General features: G+C 36.0%; 1 protein-coding gene across 26 annotated transcripts in view; it reads right to left on the reverse strand.

The window, feature by feature from the left end:
- LRRFIP2 (LRR binding FLII interacting protein 2) overlaps window positions 1-19,447 on the reverse strand; it is a 100,229-nt gene that overhangs the window by 61,525 nt on the left and 19,257 nt on the right. For 14 of the 26 annotated variants that reach the window (XM_036219913.1, XM_036219910.1, XM_036219916.1 and 11 more), the window contains exon 3: window positions 2,892-2,978. In XM_036219913.1, the coding sequence (XP_036075806.1) occupies window positions 2,892-2,978 (87 nt within the window). Of the gene's footprint in view, window positions 1-1,768; window positions 1,820-2,891; window positions 2,979-19,447 lie in introns of all 26 variants that reach the window. The other 12 variants (XM_016123947.2, XM_016123950.2, XM_016123948.2 and 9 more) reach the window with 1 other exon arrangement.

Raw genomic sequence — 19,447 nt, forward strand, 5'->3', positions numbered from 1 at the left:
AGCCAGCCTGCAAACGTTAGTCAGGTGGTCACCCAGCTTCTTGATGATTTTCACTTCTTCATCTAGGAAGTGGCTCTTCAGGAAGTCACAGAGATGGGGGTCTACGCAGGCAGAACCCAGGGCATGCAGATCGAAGAGGGCCTGGTTCAGGTTCTTCTCCATGACCATGGTGGCTTCCACTGTATCTTGAGTTTTACCCCACTCATCTTGAGGTTTCTGCAGGTCCTGGAAAGGAGGCACAGCCGCCACGCTGGTTTTGCATCGTCAAGAGACTCTGGGCACCCTTGTGTTTCTCCTTGGCCAACTCATGGGAGAAGTAGCCCACGCCCTCCAGAGCCACATGGTCGCGGTTGAAATAGAAGCCAGAGAGAGGCAGGTGTAGGAGGCCCGCAGATGCAGGTTGACCAGGCAGTTGACAGCGGCCTCCACTTCGGTGGAATAATTCTGAAGGATCTGAGAGCTCATGGTTGTTGGGCAATAAGGAATTAAGCTCAAAACACAGTGCTGGCTGGTCTCAGAGGCCAGGGATGGCTGAGAAGGTTCTGAAGTTTGCGACTGGAAAAGAGGTTGGAGGGTGGTCGGAGGCTGGAAGAAGGGGCGTCCCTGGTTCTGTTCTGTCCAAACACTGTTGAAGCAGGAGACAGATCCAGGGGACCACCGAGGGCACTGCCCAAAACATTCTTACTATATTATTAATAATGTTAATCCAGTTGTATGCAGAAAGACACTTTAAGTAAAACTAATTAGCTTTAGTAATAAGAAAGGACAGGTTCTATTCCACATCCATATGGAGTTTCTCAATTTTAAGGAACCAAACATATCTTTCCCCTTCTCTTCTAAAATATTACAATGATAAATATTAAAATGACAAATTTAAAATTTGTAAGTTAATACAGTCGTAAATATTGTAATTCCGGTATACCTTAAAATACTGCTATAGAAGGGATTTGCTTATAAAAGTTGCTTGTTTAGCAGCAGTTAGACAGTGGTTCTTAACCCTTTAGAGATCACAGACTCCTTTGAGTATCTGATAATAAAAATACCTGTGGGCATTTCACATAAAATACACATATATACAAAACTTTGTGGGAGCTTTTAAGGCTTCATGCTCCATCCCCCAAGACTATTCACATATCAAGTTAAGAACCCCTGCAGTAAGAGACAGTTGGGGAACCTAAGTTGAAAAAGTTCAAATTTAGGAATGATTCACATTGATATTCTACTGCAGTCTGCTCTTGTAGCTAACAAATCTGGGAGCGATGGTAGAAGACTTGAAAGGGAACTGAGAGAAGTAAAAAAAATAAGAGTAATTTTCAGAGGAGATGAAAAAACAACTTGGGTCATCTAAGACCCTGCTGACTTAATTTGTAAAAAAAAAAAAAAAGAGAGAGAGAGCGTGAGCAAAAGAGAAATGAGGAGAGAAAAAGGAAAGAGGGAAGGAGTGAGGGAGGGAAAGGGGAAGAGGAGAATGCGGGAGAGACTAAGGTAAAGGAGAGAAGGACAAACCCTTAGAAAGAAAACACCTTCCTCGACTCAATCTTTCTTGGTCAGGAGCATTCTGAAATGAGTGTGGGCTGAAGACTACAACGGAATGGTTAGACTCCAAGTACACATTTAGTCCACTACAGACAGAAGAGACACTCTCTGACCTTTAGGTTCAAACATGCCAAGCACTCCTACTTTGCAAACTATTAGTCAATGTTTTACTTCAAGATTGCATTATTTCAGCAACTAATCACAACATGCAGGACAGGCAATCCTGGCCTACCAGCCACTTCTGAATCTGTCCCCATTTCCGATCAAAGGAATGATGAGAGTGCTACAAATGCAAAGGTTTCATAAGCTGAACAGTTTCTAAAATATCACATTCTCTGAAAAGCCATAGGTTAATCATATGTACTTGCCCTGAAGAAAATGATTAACTCAAAGTAACTTACACATTCAAAATACAGAAAATTAGTGAGCAAAATATGTTCAATAAGAGATATATGGGTCTCTATAGTTTAGGGAACCATAAATAGAACTGATTTTTATTAATTATCTCCTTACAATTTACTAAAATTTTAGGAGTATAAAAGATAATGCATTACAACATTTTCATTTCAAGCCAAGAACTGCATTCAATATTTGAATCTTCCTATGAGTTTAAAAAATATTAGCATCATATCTATCAACTGTTTTGGTTTTGAGCTGTGACAATATGGAATCTAAATACATTTTTAATTTATTAGCAGAAGATCTACCACCAACATCGAAATAAAGTATTTAATACTATTCTGGTTTTTTCCCCCTTTGTACTAATAATACAGCATCAGAAATAGTATTTATGGGAATTTTCAGAGCCAGGTCAATGTCAGAAGGGTTTAAAAAAAAAAAAAAAAGAGTTGTTTCATTTTCAAGCAGCCTAATTTCTACATGCCTAAATAAATTTTTTTTGTTTTTGCTCTCCTTTATGATAAAAACATACTGAAATTTATAAAATACTGAAAAGCATAAGAAAATAAAAATCAATCATGATCCCGCTATAGACAAACCAAAGTATTGATAGTAACCACTTCTTTGTAGTAGTATTTGACCCTATATATGGGCAAATACAGGTTTTGTATCAAAAATTAGAACCCTACCAGTCTTTTCTATTTTCTTACATGACTATTTTCTTCCATTATTAAATACGCTTAAAAACTGTGAGGTTGAATGACTTCACAGTGTTTTACTATGTAGATATAGTAATACAATTAATGGAAATTCTAGGACCTTCAGGTCTATGATAAATAACTGTCACCTCCAAGCCTACTTTAGCTTAGGGCATCAGTTTTACTTCAGAAGTAGACTAGCTAAGCACTGATTTTTTTTGACACCAGCATGACATTCGGGTTATTCCCCCAAATTACCTCTTTTTGCTGTCGTTCCAGTTCTCTCATGCGTATATCTCTTGCTTCTGCCCGCGCAGCCCGTTTTGCTGCCAGCCTTGCTTCTGCCTGAAAAGTAACATAAAGATTTCGCTTTATTTAAAAATAACCAACACCACGACCTCTACACCAGCTTTGAGGATAAGGGGCAAATGAGACATTGCCTTCCACTGGCCACAAGATATTAATCTATCAGCAGTTTGACTGGCTTCTTCAGTCAACGACACCCTCATTTCTTTCTCTAGTCCTAGAGTCTCCTGAAATCTGGGCCTTTACCTTTAACTGCTTGCCTTGATCACACATTCAAAACATTTCACACAATTCAAACTTGCTTTTTCCAGAATTTCTTTCCCTATCAATTCAATCATGGAAATTAGAAACTTCAGAACCAACCTCTATTTCATTTTGGACAGTGCCAATATTCGGTCTCCAAGTACTGTCAATTCTCTACCACTGAGTTTTCTCCAACTCACTTTGGCCTTTTATTTTAATTGTTTCTCCGTGTTTCAAGAGCTCTTCCTCCCTCTCTCTCTCTTTAAATTGAGATATAATTCACCACTTAAAAATAGACAATTCAGTGAGTTTTTAGTATATTCCCAAGATTACACAACTATCACGACTATGTAATTCCAGATATTTACATCACCTCAAAAAGAAACCCCACACCCGTTAGCAGTCACTCCTTTCAGCTCCTGGCTACCACCAATCTACTTCTGTCTCTATGAATTTGCCTAATCTGGACACAATAAGAATTCATCCTCTCTTGTTTGAACACTGCAATTGTCTCCGAATCCGTCTACCTGCTTCCAGAATCTGCCCTATAATTCATCTTCTACATGGTTACAAGACTGCCAATCTGCCTTTCAAAACATGTTTCTGATAACGTCATTCTGCTCTATAAAATTCTCCATTGGCTCCCCATTACTTATGGTTAAAGCAAAAATTCCATGGACTAGCACAAAAAGAATAGAGAAGAGAAGCGAAAACAGAAACAAGGTTCCTCCCAGTCAGATCTCCGCCTAAGCTTCCAGTAGTTTGCCCACATGTACCAGCTGCTCCCATCTGCCACCCTTCCTGGGCTCTACTGTCGTCTATTAAGCCACTCTTGCAGACTGTTTGCTTGGCAGGAGGTACTCTCACTTCTCTCCTACTCAACTTAAACGTGACCTTCTATGAAGATTTCCCTCATTCCCTCTTTCACAGAGTAATGCTCTATGCAGATGCCTCTACTATCATTGAATTAAGTTGCATTAAAATTACATGCTTCTGTCACCCCACAACTTTCATGCCTCAATGTCTACTAAATAAACAAAAGAATTTCAGGCCATGGGCCAAAGTACCAAGAAAATGAGACAAGGAAATAGCTTGATATACCACATGAAGCAAAAATCTTTTCTCTGGTTTCGATCTGATAGTGGTTTCCTCTGTTCTTGGCCACATCCTAACCCTGATTTCAATCTCCCCTTTTGATAACTGCAGTAGTTGCTTCTTCTCATACTAAGAAGTGACTTGGCCAATGTTTAAAATAGTCTACTGTGTATAAGCAATTATGCTAGATGCTGAAAATACAGAACAAGATACGACATCTCTGCCCTAAAAAGTTCACCATCTACCTGAGGGAGACAGAAACACAATGGTTACAAGGAAGCAACCATGCAGGAGGGAGGAATTGATTTTGCTTGCCAAAGACAGAGCGGGCTTCTAAGAAGAGGAGACAGTTTAATGGTTAACACTTATTCAACTAGCCCAATTTTGGCAATTTCCCAGTCTGCTTAACTAGCCTGGCCTTTTAGTATCAAAAACCCAGCAAAGTAATTGCAATCTATCAACATCAAGCTCTAAACACTGACATGACCACAGCAATTTGTCTTCTCACTTGAATTTTGCATTGGCCTCTACCTTTAAAAAACCTATACCCCATCTTCTTAAAACAAACAAACAAAACAAAAAAACCTGTGCTCTACCTTCTTTATTCACTTTCTTACTAGGAACTACTTTCTTACCAGGGTTTGTATTTTACAGAAAAAAAAACTACAAGGCTAAGTTATGCTTTGGTAGACAGCAAGTACACTTTTAAATTACAACATATTATTTTTCTGGGAAAAATTTTGAAACCTCTTTTATTTTAAGAAAGCCAAAGCAATGTGTAGACATTTTCATTCCCATGTCTATTAACTTTGTACTTGTAGCCTTCCTTAGAAATTTATCAAGAATGCCAAGTTCAACATCTGAAACTAATATATTGATTGTATGTCAACTGTAATTGAAAAATAAAAAATATTTTTAAAAAAATTACATGAAGATTATTATAAATTTTACTGATACAAAAGGTATGACACAATTTATAAATAATAAAATATACAGTATTTTAAAAAATGCCAATTTCATCCTTCTAATATCTGTGGCCAATTCTGCACAATCAATACTAAAATGGGACTTCCTTCACTAAACCTGAATTATAGATAAAATTTCTTTCACAACAAAAGGGAAGGGAATCTGACTGCTGTGTAACAGAAAGAACATGGACTTCAGAGCCACAAAAACACCCTTTCCTTTGTTACTTAGCCAACTTTACCCAAACTCAGATGCTACTTCACTTGGAGATGGTCCTGAAGGCCAATAAACAAGCTCAAAAGAGATAAACAGAATTTAAAACTGCTTTATCTGGTTCTTTGGATACATTGCTACCAGATGCCTGAGGCAATAGTGATAGAAGAAGTAGCAAGGAACAAATGGGATTCCAATCTAGTAGGCAAAACATGTGCTCTATACTTACACCGACATATTTTTAAACAAATTACAGCTACACGAAGCAAGCACACTTTTAGGCAGTAATGCTAGCATTTTCCCTACAGAATAAAACTGCATAAAAGAGCTGCTATGGATTCAACACCCACCTCACAGATATATACAACAAATGGGGCCTAACAATAAAGGACCACGAAGATTTAACTAAGTTCAAAACACAGTTAGTTAAAAAATTAAACACAGAATTACCATTTGATTCAATAATTCTACTTCTGGATACATACACGAAAGAACTGAAAGCAGAAATCAACAGATGTGTGTGTGCCAATGTTCATGAACAGCATTACTCATAACCGTCGCAAGGTGGAAACAACCTAAATGTCCATCAGTGGATGAATGGATAAAAAAAATGTGTTATATATGTGGACGAAAAAGGGGTGCTGTGAAATAAATCGTAAATTCCTAACTGGGCACATCATGGTGGGTAGTCACGCCCAGGGATATAACTTCTTTAGTGAAAGGTTTTTAAGCATATAGGTGAACATGTCTTTGAAATGCCTAAAGAAATACCCTCACGGATGTGACCACCCACAAGAGAGGACAAAAGCTTGGTAATTATTCGATAATCCAATGCCCGCCTTGCTTTTTCTCACCTCCATGTACTCTTCTTTACATTCCCTCCTTAATTTCGAATGCATACAAAGAAACTGCAAAACTTATTCTCTGAAGCATGTCATTAATTTTGTATCAAATAAACTCTTATAAAAATTCTCTAAAGGTGGACATTTTTTAAGTCGACATACATATATTATGGAATACTATTCAGCCTTACAAAAAAGGGAGAATTTGACACATGCTACAACATGTAAAAACATAAAAGACATTATGTTAAGTGAAATAAGCCAGCCACAAAAGGACAAATATTCTATTACTCTGCTTATATAAAATACCTAAGAATAGTCGAATATCATAGGGATAGAAAGTAGAACAGTGGTTGCCAGGGGCTGGGGGAAAGAGGAAATGGAGAGCTATTGCTAAACAGGTATAGAGTTTCAGCACAGGATGACAGAAAAGTTCTGGAGATGATGGTGGTGTTTGCGCAACAGTGTGAATGTACTTAATGCCACGGAACTGTGTACTTAAAGATGATTAAAATGGTAAATGGTAAACATGGTAAAATGGTAAAGATGATTAAAAAGTCAATTTAAAGTTAGTATTAGATATGAAATCAGAAGTATTCAGGAGCCTAAATCATTTGATTACTTGTAGAATTTGTGGGCCGATATGACCCAAACTCTTAAAGTCAACATGAGAGTCCAGGAACTGGAAATTCAGGTTCAAAAGTTACCTGCGAAGTCAAGAAGCTGATAAGACGGGGTTTCTAAAAGTGATTCTGACAGATGAACTTTCAAATATTAAGCACATTAAAGCAGATTAAAAAATAAAATCGAATTGGATAGGTATAAAATTTTATTCTTCCTAGAGCAGTGAAAATGATTTCATAAAAAGCAAAGCTATATTTGGATAGAATTAAACCCATTTCTTACTAAATAGTTGAGGCAAACTGAAAAAAAAATAACAGCAAAAATCATGGGCTTTCATCACCCCTGAAACAAAGGTAACTCATAAATCTTCTAAATTTGTAGAATGTTCATTTTATCACTAAACAAATAATAAGGAATTATATAATGATCGGTAAGAAACAACTTCTAGGAAAAGATTAAAACTAAATATGTAGTATAATTTAGCATGACAATGTTAGGAACTTTTCCTTCATCATCAGAATTTTGTATTTATGCTCTTTTGGTATTTTAGAAAAAAGCAGATGAGATGCAGTAAATGATAACTCCATTTTAAAATGAGCAGAGAATTTTAAATAGACATTTCTGTAAAGAAAATATATAAATAGCTAATTAGCACATAAAAGGATCTTCAATATCATTAGTCATCAGGAAAATACACATCAAAAACCACATTAAGAGAAAAAAAAAAAGCTAATTGAGATAACACTCAGGCCTATTAGGATGGCTATAATAAAAAGAAATTTTTTTAACCAAAAATAACTACTGTTGGCAAGGATAGAGAAAAATTCACTGCTGATAGAAATTTAAAATGGTGCTGCCACTATTGAAAGCAGCTTAGCAGTTCCTCAAAACATTAAACATAGACCACAATACCTAGCATGTACCTCTCTCTAGATATGTACCTAAGAGAAATGAGAAGATATATCTACACAGAATCTTATACATGAATGTTCTTTGGTAGCATTATTCATAATAGCCTAAGAAATGGAAAACAACCCAAAATTTTCATCAACTGATGAATGGATAAGCAAAATGTGTTATTATCCATACAATGGAATATTAATTCAGTCATAAAAGAAATACTAATATAGGCTACCATATGGATAAACCTTAAAAATATTATGCTAAATTAAAGAAGCCAGACACAAAAGGACATAAATTGCAAAATTCCATTTATATGAAATGTGTAGAATAGGCAAAACCAGAGGCTGGGGCAAGAGGGAGATGGAGAGTGGCTGCTAATTGTTATGAGGTTTCTTTTTGTGCTGAAAAAATGTCCTGCAGTAGGAAGGTGGTGTTGGTTAAACATCCTTGTAAAATACTAAATACCACTAAAATTGTATACTTTAAAATAATAAACTTTATGGCATGTGAATTATATCTCAATTTAAAAATTTTTTAATAGGTATTGGGAACATAAAAAATATAATGCCTAAGATAAACTAACAGTAAAATATGTAAAATTCCAATATGTAAAATTCAATATATAAAAGAAGAGAAAAGGAATCTTATGATCTAGTAAGTTTGGAAAATGCCAGGTTAAACTTTTTTTAAAAATCAGAGTCTTTAATAATATACATTATGATTCTCCAAGAAAAAGATAAAAAAATATTTCTCAGACTTTCTTGCCCATACTACCAAATAAACCCTATATAATTTTTCAAGGATCATGTCATGTTCCAAGGTACACATTTGGGAAATAGTAATTAAATTCACAGCAGTATATCAGGGTCCAATTCAAACTGCATTAATTTTGTTCAAGGGGAACCTTACCTCTGATCTTAATATTTATAAAATTAAATTGTTATCAGAATAATCTCTTCACAATCAAAACTCAAACTTTCAAAATAATAGGAAGACGAGACCTCACAGTAACTATCATCATTTGAGCATTTACTTAGCAAAGCTAGATGCTTATTTTCCTCTAATCCACAAAGTAACCCCTTGAGGTACAGAAAGGTTCAGTAAGTTTCCCAATATCCCCTGGCCGACAAGTGTGGCAGCTGAGATCCACACCCTAAGAATGACTGTATTTAATACTCTTAACTATGTTGCCACAACCTGTATCTTTAAAGTGCCCCCACCCCCACATATAAGAGCAGATCCTTAGACAAATAATAAAAGTTTACTTTGGATGAATTATTCTAGGATTTTCAACTTAGCACAGATTCCCTCTTTTCTGTGAAATGGTACCATTCCGGTTCTTATTTCTTTGACCATGACTTTACCACGTAGATAATCTTCTCCCTTGCGGTACACACCCTTTCCTTCCATCTTTTTACTCCACATTTTTTAACTACCAGACAATGAAAATGACTCAAATCTAGCATCTCAAGCTTTGACCAAAATCAAAGCCTACATTTCTGTCTAGTGGATCTCTTCTTATAAATTTAAGAGTGAATAAAAGCGACCTCACCTTCTCTCAGTGAAAACAGCTTTGCTTCCCTATTTTCCAATTTCCAGAAATGAAACCCCTGTAACACTTGTTCAAAACCTAAGGTCTCAGGGCCTCCTACTTCCTACTATATCTTCCTTTACCCTATCCCCTGAATCCAATCTATAATTTCCATTTCTAAAGACTCCCCCTCTTTCAAGCAGGCTCTTAGCACTTTCACCTAGAATACTTCGTTATCTAATTCTAACTCCACTTTCTCCATTTCAACTTCTCTCCCATCCTTTCTATTCCATACTGTTGATATTAATCTGCCTGAAACAACAAGGAACAAGAGAGACAAAACACCCTAAAGTAAAATATGACTGACCATGATGTATTTTACAATGCTCAATACACGAAAGTATACCTTCTGAATTTTTAATTTGGATTCTGTTACTGCTTTAGTTAAATGAACACAGGAGAACAGGCCAAAATAGACTTGCTACAGCTCCCAGTGGTCAGAAACTCAACTGAGGCCAATCTTATTATTAACCTTCCATATGCCCAGTGGGTCTACAAGTAAGGCGGGATCTATCCAATGCACTGGGCAGTGCTGTTTCCTTGGAATATAATCCGCGAGTCAAATTTCATTTGGGACTTAGCTGAAAAAGAAAAAGATTATGTTTAAGTTTGAATCCATCCTCCTAATTCAAAGGCAAGAGAATTATACTCTGTAACAATATAAATATTAAATATATATATATACACCCCCTCCTGACACATGCACACATCTGCCATGCTATGCTGTAAATTCCACCCTCCCCATGGACTCTGCCTTCACTCTGTCCTTCCATTGATTTGTTCTTCTTATTGCAAGTAGGTCCAAAGTCTCTCTCATCTCTAAAAAGCAAACAGGCAAAAATCCTTCCTGGTTCAATTTGGCCTTATCTTCTTTTCTCGCACATCCCTCCTCGGTTCTCTCTTCAAATGACTACATTCCAGCTTCTGCCCGAATCACGTGATTGAAACTGCTCATATGAAAGTCACTAGTGACCTCTCACTACCAAACCCAATAAAATTTTTCTGTTCTTATTTCACTTGTCCTTTCTGGGCTTCCAACATCATTGACCACTCAATTCCTTCCCAGGTTTCCTCTTGACTCTCCGACCTCTCTTAGAATCATTCATGGGCTCATTTTCTCTGCTAGCTCCTTACATTTTAAAATAATCAAAGCTTCCAGGCTCAATCTCACTCTTTTCATTCTATGTTCCCTTCCTGGGTGATACTGGTGGTCCACAAATTTTGTGTCCAACTCAGACTTTTCTCCCACAGTACTAATCCAATTAGCTATTAAACACTGGGACCATCCCACTGGAACCTCTGGTTCAATATCTCACAAATTGACTTTATAATCTTTCCCTTAAACTTCCTTTCTCTTTGTATTTCCCATTTGCTGTCTTATCACTCAAAAACTGAAATGAAGAATCATAAGGCTCCTTCCTTATTTTTACCCTCCTTCCACATTCAGTCACTAAATCTCAACTACTTAGCTCCCACCAAGATTAACTTTATTATTCTACCCAAACTTTTCTCTCTATTCCCACTTTACTGCCTTAATTCATGCTCTCATCATCTTGCACAAAGATGACTATCAGCTTCTTAACTAGTTTTTTGCCTCCTACCAGTTACACAGTAGCTAAAGCAATTATACTGTACCTCAAATCTGAACAAGTTTTCCCTTTCAATAGCTCACCACAGCTTTCGAAATCAAATCTGAACTGCTCGGCACACAAATCCCTTCATGAACGCCCTGTACTTTTCTCCAGCATCATCTCCCTTTTCCCAACCTCTCTCCACTCATAATGAGCTTTTATTCTGGCAGTTCCCACACAGTTCCAGTTGTTTCACACCCCTGTGCCTGTAGAATGCTTAAGAAGCAATACACAAAAACTCATAAAAGAATGGAGATATGTATTAGAACTTTTAGAACATGGACAGGAAGCCTATCTTATTATTTTATTACAGTAATTCTCTGTTAGCAGAGGAAAGTTTAGAGCCTTAAGCTTGGTTTATAATGTCTTCTTTCTCCCTCCTATCTTTTAAAATAAAATATCTGAAACAATTGTCACGAAACGTTGATGTCAGTTAATGTTGGGTGGTGGACTCATGGATACTTATATTAAATTTTCATAATTTGACAGAAATGCACTGAACTGAGCCAAGACTAGAATTGCAGCTTGCATGTATATCCATAATATAAAATCTATGCGACTAGCATGAGTTAAGAGAGATAAAGTATAACCTGGACTTTACAGACTATTCTTTAATTTCAATAAATTTCAGATACTAATTCTAGAAAGTGAAACATTCAAGGAAAATGACTAAATCACGCAGCTAAGACTCAGAGTTTACTGTGTTTAATTTTGTTTATTCTTCCATGACACTCATGCTAAAAGAACCCTGAAAAACAAATTAAGAGACATAATATTTATTGTGTTGCTATGGTTTCCAAATTAACAAATAAAAATTATTACTTGATTTCCTAGCCACTTCCCTTTAGTAGAAAAATTTTAGGTACCCTTTTTCTTCGATCTTACAGTGTAATTATGTTTAAACACCTTTTTAAAAGTTTTTGGTAGTTGAAGATCAAATATTTAAATTTTTCTGGGCATAAACGTCAATGTATATTAGACAGAATCTAGGAATTTTAAACCATTTTCTTCTGATGTCAGACAACAATATCTTCCTTTTATTCAGAGATCTTTTAATAGCAAAATATTCTTTTGGTATGAGAGAGGAAATTTAAGATTATAGACTTTATAACAGCACAGCAGAACTAGAAACTTTAGATGTGCAATGATATATCTCACCAAAAGAGAAAATGTGAATCACAGTTCTAGTAGAAATACCCAGGGGGGATTGGGGGGAGGTATCGCCAGCATCATCTTCACATTTAGGTTAATGATGCTGTCTATTTGGATGTTTTTTTCCTCCATTTTCCTGTGACAGAAATAGTGAAGATTATGAATGTTATTCCAAATATTTTTCAGTTACACTGACACCAAACTAAGTCTTAGGGTTCAATAATCCTCCATTAATTCTGGTTAGAGGGGCAAATCAAGGAACAAGGTGATACCAAGAGTAACACTGGCCATCACAGAGCCAGGGCAAGGGCGGGGGTTGGGGCAGCACACAGCACCAGGAGACTGATGCCCCAACCACATCTCCCACTCGCCTTTGCTTTAGTTCCAGTGAGTAAATGGGGAAAAAATGAAGAAAGTTCCGCACTGGACAGAACTGGCTTAATTTGTGCACTAATGCCAATAGAAAAGATCCTCTAAATGACTCAAAACAATAGATTCACTCTTTCAAAGGATTTGTCTAATAAAACCAGTAAGTACAAAGGGAGAGGGTTTTGATTTAACTAGAAAAGAAAAACATTCATTTTTTATAACTGAAAAAATAACTCATATTCTATAATCTTTTATAAATTTTTATGTACCACCACTGAGAACACTTAAAGGTACTGAATTAAGAAAGACTCAAGACTTGATTGTGAAATTTTGAAGCCCTTTAGGCTCCTTGCCTGAGGATTGGTTATCTTCAACTCTATACTTTCTCCCTAGACAATCTCACCCACACTCGTAATTTTAATTACCTTCTATACGTTCTATGTGCTCACAAGTCTCAAATGGTTATCTATAGTCCAGACCACTCCTTTGAGCTCTTGATCTATATTCCCAAAACTGCCTCTTCAAAATCTCCACTTAAGATGCCTCACAGGCATTTTAACTCAGCAAATGCCAACACGAATCCATGGTCTTCCTTCCCCAAACCTCCTCCCCATTCTAATGTTCCTTACTATTCACCCAAATGCACAAGCCAAAACTTCCCCTCCCTGCTACCCAACCATAGCCATGCACTGAGCATCTACTACTTACCTCTCCATTCCAACCACCTCTCACCATCCCCAATGTCATCACTGCAGGCCAGGCTACCACTGCCTCTGCAAGTCTTATGACTCGTCTCCCTGCATCCACTGATGCCTCTTTCTTATATTCTATCCAACCTGCAGTAAAGTCATCCTTTTAAGGCACAAATCAGATCATAGCATACCCCTACCCAAAACTCCTCAATTTTCCATTGCTCCTCTATGATGCAAATCAAAATTCTAAATACATTCTACAGATAAGTATTTGTTATGGGGGCTGTCCTATGCACTGTAGGATGTTTTAGCAGTATCCCTGGCCTCTACTCAAAAACGCCAGTTAGCACACTCCTCTCCCAATTGTAACAGGCAAAAATATCTCTGCACGCTGCTAAATGTCATCCCCCTGGGTTGAGAAGCATTGACTTGCCTACATTATCTGGCGCCTGCCTAACTCTCTGGCTACTCTCCTCTCTGCTGTCCAGGTTACTATTAACAGTGTTCTTACGGGAGGAGGCACAATGGTTAAGAGTGTAGAAGTCTAAAAGCAAATTTCACCTCTACCCTTGTAGTCACTGTTGGGCAAGTTATCTCAATTCTCCATTCCGTTGATTCATCATCGATAAAATGAAAATAGAAGACCACCTCACAGAGTTTCATGAGGATTAATTCATTAAAAGTACTTAGTACAGTGCTGGTATATAAAAAAGCTCAGTAATGTTAGCTGTTGTTCTTAATCCTTGAATTCTCAATACTCTTTCAGCTTCAAAAGCTTATCACACATTCTTTACTCTGACTGAAAAGCTCTTCCCAAAATCTGACAACTCCTTTCCCCTAAATAATTCCACTCGTTCTTCGAAACTGAGTTGAAAGGATACTTTCTTGGAGAAGCCTTCCCAAAGCCTGTCAAGTACCCCTTTCACGCATTCTGTAATATAACCATTTACTATTCACTCGAAGCATTTAATACAGTTGTAAATAAGTATATTACCATATTTCCTCAATTCTAAGAAAGCCAATGATTATGACATACCCTGACAATCACAGTTTTCGATTTCAGGGGAAAAAATCGCCATACTAAATGTAGACATTAAATTCGAAGGAAAAAAAGGAGCTGAAAATTGAGGTAGTCCATCATGTAAATTATTTGGCATCTCTTTTCTTCTCCAGAATCTAGGCTCCACAAGGGAAATGACCATGTCAGTGTATCCATTCCATGTCCTCCATACCTAATACACACTGACAAGAGCAGATGCTCAATGAACATTTACTGAATAACATTCAATTGTTTTTTTTTTAAAAAAAACTATTCTTAAATGAAATATGGAATTAATGTTCATAATTATCGCTGATTACGGTAATTCTTTGCATTTTTAAAAGCTGCTATCCATGCCAAAAGTTTTTTAGCCTTAATTTGCCATGGCCTAAAAGTGAATTAAATAAAATGCAAAATAACTATGAGATCACTAGCTCTATTGAGCAATTATAGTGATCATTCCATATTGTATAAAACAATAACACTGGACAGTATCTTTTATTTATTTATTTTCTGGACAGTTTCTTTTAAACTAAGCATAAGTATAATTCTTCCTTTTGTATCCTGCTAATCCATAATCAAAAACCACAATTTTGGTTCTACTAGATGCTTGGAGAGCGAAATGAAATACAACCAAGTGTCCATTAACAAATAAATGTACAAACAAGAAGTAATATATACATACAATGAAATATTATTCAGCCATATAAAGGAATGAAGTTATTTAGAAGGGGAGAAAAAGAAATGAAGTTCTGATACATGCTATCACATGGAGGAAGGATGAATCTTGTAGACATTATGCTAAGTGAAATAAGCCAGACACAAAAGGACAAACATTGTATAATTCCACTTATGTGAAATATCTAGAATAGGCAAATTCAAGAGACATAAAGTAGATGAGAGGTTACCAGGGGCTGGCAGAGGAGGAAGTTGGAAGTTATTGCTTAATGGTTACAGAATTTCTATGTGGGGTGATAAAAAGATCTTAGAAATAGTGGTGATGGTTACACAACATAGTGAATATAATTAATGCCACTAAACTGTAGACTTAAAAATGGTTAAAATGGCAAATTTTATTACACATATTTTGACAACTTAAAACATTAATAGCATAATATACCAAAAACTATTGACTTGTATGCTCAAATGGGTCAATCATATTATGTGAATCAAAATCTCAAAAAAGCTATTTTAAAAAATCCAAAAGTTCTAGCAGCCACAAATATTAAACAGCCATAGGGTTTCCTTTCTTCCTTGTTACAAGTAGGTTTGAGCACCGAATATGTATACATATAAATTCTGCTCAACATAAAAGTCTCAGAATGCTCTGTTTGCTAGAGTCTAACTTCTACAAAAGATGATCAGTTTCTATGCCTGTCACTGATTTTTAAATTGAACAGAATTGTGCATTATGAGCCAGAATTTTCTTTGGGTCCTGGACCTTTAAAGAAATCACAGAATTTTAGAGTAAGAAGGACTCTCAGATCATCAGGTCAAAAAATAAGCAACATTCTGATGATTTCCATTTTAAAAGACATGCGTAAAACATGTTTTCTGCATAATTTCCACTATAAACCAAAGAAATCAGTCCTATTCCAGGTTTCAGTGTGCCTTTTTAAAAAGTACTTGCAAAACCCTCAAGAGGCTTCAATTTTTTCTCATAGAATAGTCACCTTAACAGTCACCAAACTACTAGCGACCCTATGAATGAGTGTTGTCCACAATGTCCTGTCTTCAATAGCCCGGCTCAGCTCCTATCAGACTCATGTCTACGGCTTCTTTTATGGATTCAATCCATCTCGAAGTTGGTCTTCCTCTTTTCCTGATGCCTTCTCTTTTTCCTAGCATTACTGTCTTCTCCAAAGAACCCTGTCTTCTCATGATGTGCTCGAAGTAAAACAGCTTTAGTTGTGTTGCTTTTGCCTCCAGTGACCCTAAAGGCTTACTTTGCTCTAGAACCCACTTGTCTTTCTGGCGGTCCAGGGTATCCATAAAGCTCTCCTCCAACATCAAATTTCAAATGAGTCAGTATTTTTCCTTTTGGCCTTTTTTCACTGTCCAACTTTTAAGCTAGCTGCCTAAGGCTCCCCAATTTCAAATTTTGTGCTTTCAGGTAATTTTCACTGAAAGCCAACCCTCCAATTGCACTTTCTCCAAACATGTGGAAAAATCAAAGCCAAGCAAACAAAAAAGACAAGCATCCAGATTGGTCTTCTGATACTCTAGAGGACTTGCTGGTGACCCCTTCCCACACCTGCTCTTCTGAGCTCTTCTGAGACCTATGACAACCCATGCTTCCCCAGCAAAGCAGCAACATGCCTATTACTGACAAAACGTGACTTCTAAATACATCCACATTCCTGCCTTTGCAGGGCAGTCTTTGAACTTTTCAACATCTTTTTAAAATGCACTCAGATTGTACAAAATGAAAAGAATTCTGGAGATCATGGTACAGAGGTTCCTCAAAAAAGTAAAAATAGAACTACCATATGATCCAGCAATTCCATTTCTAGGTATTTATCTGAAGAAATGAAACCACTAACTCAAAAAGATATATGCACCCCCATGTTCACTATAGCATTATTTACAATAGCCAAGATATATCAATCAACGAATGAATGGTTAAAAAAAAAAAAGTGGTATGTGTATGTGTGTACACACAATAGAATATTATTCAGCGATAAAAAATTACGAAATCTTGCCACTTGTGACAACATGGATAGACTTTAATGGCATTTAATCTCACTAATGTAGAATTAAAAAAAAAAAAAAAAACCCAAGCTCATAAGAGATTGGTGATTGCCAGAGGCAGGGGAGGTGGGCGAGGGAAATGGATGAAGGGAGTCAAAAGGTATAAACTTCCAGTTATAAAATAAATAAGGCATAAGGATGTAATGTACAGCATGGTAGCTATAGTCAATAATATTGTACTGCGCATTTGAAAGTTGCTAAGAGAGTAGATCTTAAGAGTTCTCATCACAAGAAAAAATGTGTAATTATGTGCAATGTTAGATGTTAACTAGACTTATGGTGGTGACCATTGTGCAATATACACAAATATCAAATCATTATGATATACACCTGAAACTAATATAATGTTATAGATCAATTATATCTCAATTTTTAAAATATGAACATCCAGGATAGGACCTTCTGTGTATTTTGGTTCATGGTTCCCAAACCCGACTTGTCATCAAAATTCTCTAGGAAGGAGAGTGTGGGGTGTGTTGGGTGCATGTGTTTGTGTTTAAATAGATTTCTGAGCTGAACCCTAAAGATTGAGATTTAGCTAAGTATGAGGTATGAATTGGGAATCTATAAAATCTGAAAATGCTCCCTGGGAGATTCTAGATGATCGACCATGTTTTAGAACACCTATCTTAATAAGTTTCTTTTTACAAAAGGAGACTATTTTACCTCTATTCTCACTTTCTATTTCTACTTAATAAGCAACAAAATAGCCTACTAAAAGCCTAACACTGCACTAAAGGGTCACATGCATTATTCCTTTAGTCATCACAACAGCCCTGTAAGATACCAAGACAGTATTATTCACATTTAATAGAAGAAGGCGCCAAAGTCTAGAGTAATTACTTAACCAAATTACTCCACCAGCAACCAATAAGGTTAGAATTAAAGCCAGTCTCCAAAGCCCACCTCTTTTGGAAGTATGGTACAGTAAAATAAACAATGGCTTGAAACAGCTGAATTTGAGTTCCAGTTCTGAAACCTTTTTGACAGTTATCTCTCAGCTTCATCTATAAATGAGGCTAATAATAATAATACCTATCCTATCTAACTCATGTTTTTGTAACAACTAAGATGTTAATGTGCTTTCAAAATCATGAAAAGTTACAGAAAAACAAGCTATTAATGAAGGAATCGGAGAAGATTCAGAAACAGTATAGCAGAGTGGGTGGTTAAATGTTCAGACTTTGGAGCCAGAGTTCATGTGTTTGAATCAAAGCTCTGCTATTTCCTAGCTATATGACCTTAGGGAAGTTACTTAACTTTTCTGTGCAATGGTTTCTTCATCAATAAAATGAAGATAATAATAAAACCAATCTCAGAATTTTGTGAGAATTAAATTGATTAATGCGTTTTACATACTTAGAATAGTGTTTGTCACATAGTAAGCACTGGATGTTAAGTAAATACTGAATGCTAGAAGACTATCCAAAAAAGTTCAAATACGTAAGGACAGTATAAAATGAGCCTAGAAGATGCTGGTATTTTCTCCTTATTCATCTGGTTATATCCTTCCAAATTTGGAAGTAAACATTTTGAGTAGTTTCAATTTTCAACTAAAACTATGTGGCTTCCAAAATACTTCATTCACGCAAATACTTTAGATTGTTATAATGTCCTATCTATTATTTCATTTTTAAATATCTTTTACCTTTTTATCTAAAAATATCTCCTTGATTTTTTTAAAGTAATTTTGTTAAAGTAATATAAATTTTGTCATCAGTTTTCATAACTTTTCTTTGTTTCAAATATTCTCCTACAGAATTTGACTTCTAATTCAAAAGCTAAGTAGCTTACCAGAGGAAAAATATAACAATGAGCTGAGTCAAAAAAGATTGTGTAATATGTCAAAAGGAAACAGCACTAGCCCCAAATGAGTTAGTTACTAAGAATAACAAAGAGGAAGTGACAAGGGAATAATTCTCACCAAAAGAACATAGTTTAATAATACAGTACTCTAAGCAATTTGTATACAAGATCAGTTTATGGTCAGGTCTGGAACTGTAGATAGAATTAGAGTCTGAAACAAAGTTGGCACTCCACTAAGAAATCACAGCTGGGAGTTACCTTAAATTTCCAATACGCAACAGGAAAGGTTGCCAGTGATTCATAGGTGACAACCCTTTCTTTCCCTTTTTCTTTTTTCTGAGTTGTCAGTAAACTGAAACAAAAATGCTCCAGAAGCCCTGATACTAGCTAAAAGTTAAACATAAAAATTCTATTGCAATATTTAAAAAGAAAACAGAAAGACACTGAGCAAATATCAAATAGGATAGTTTCTGTCCACCTTTTTACAGTGCCTCCTGGAATAAATTAACTGTATATAGCCCAAAAAGCATTTCTATAAAATGTTTATCATATCTTTAAGATTCTCATTACTTTAAGCTTCAATGCTAAAGA

The sequence above is a fragment of the Rousettus aegyptiacus genome, unplaced genomic scaffold, assembly GCF_014176215.1.
Source record: "Rousettus aegyptiacus isolate mRouAeg1 unplaced genomic scaffold, mRouAeg1.p scaffold_m13_p_4, whole genome shotgun sequence".
Classification (NCBI taxonomy): domain Eukaryota; kingdom Metazoa; phylum Chordata; class Mammalia; order Chiroptera; family Pteropodidae; genus Rousettus; species Rousettus aegyptiacus.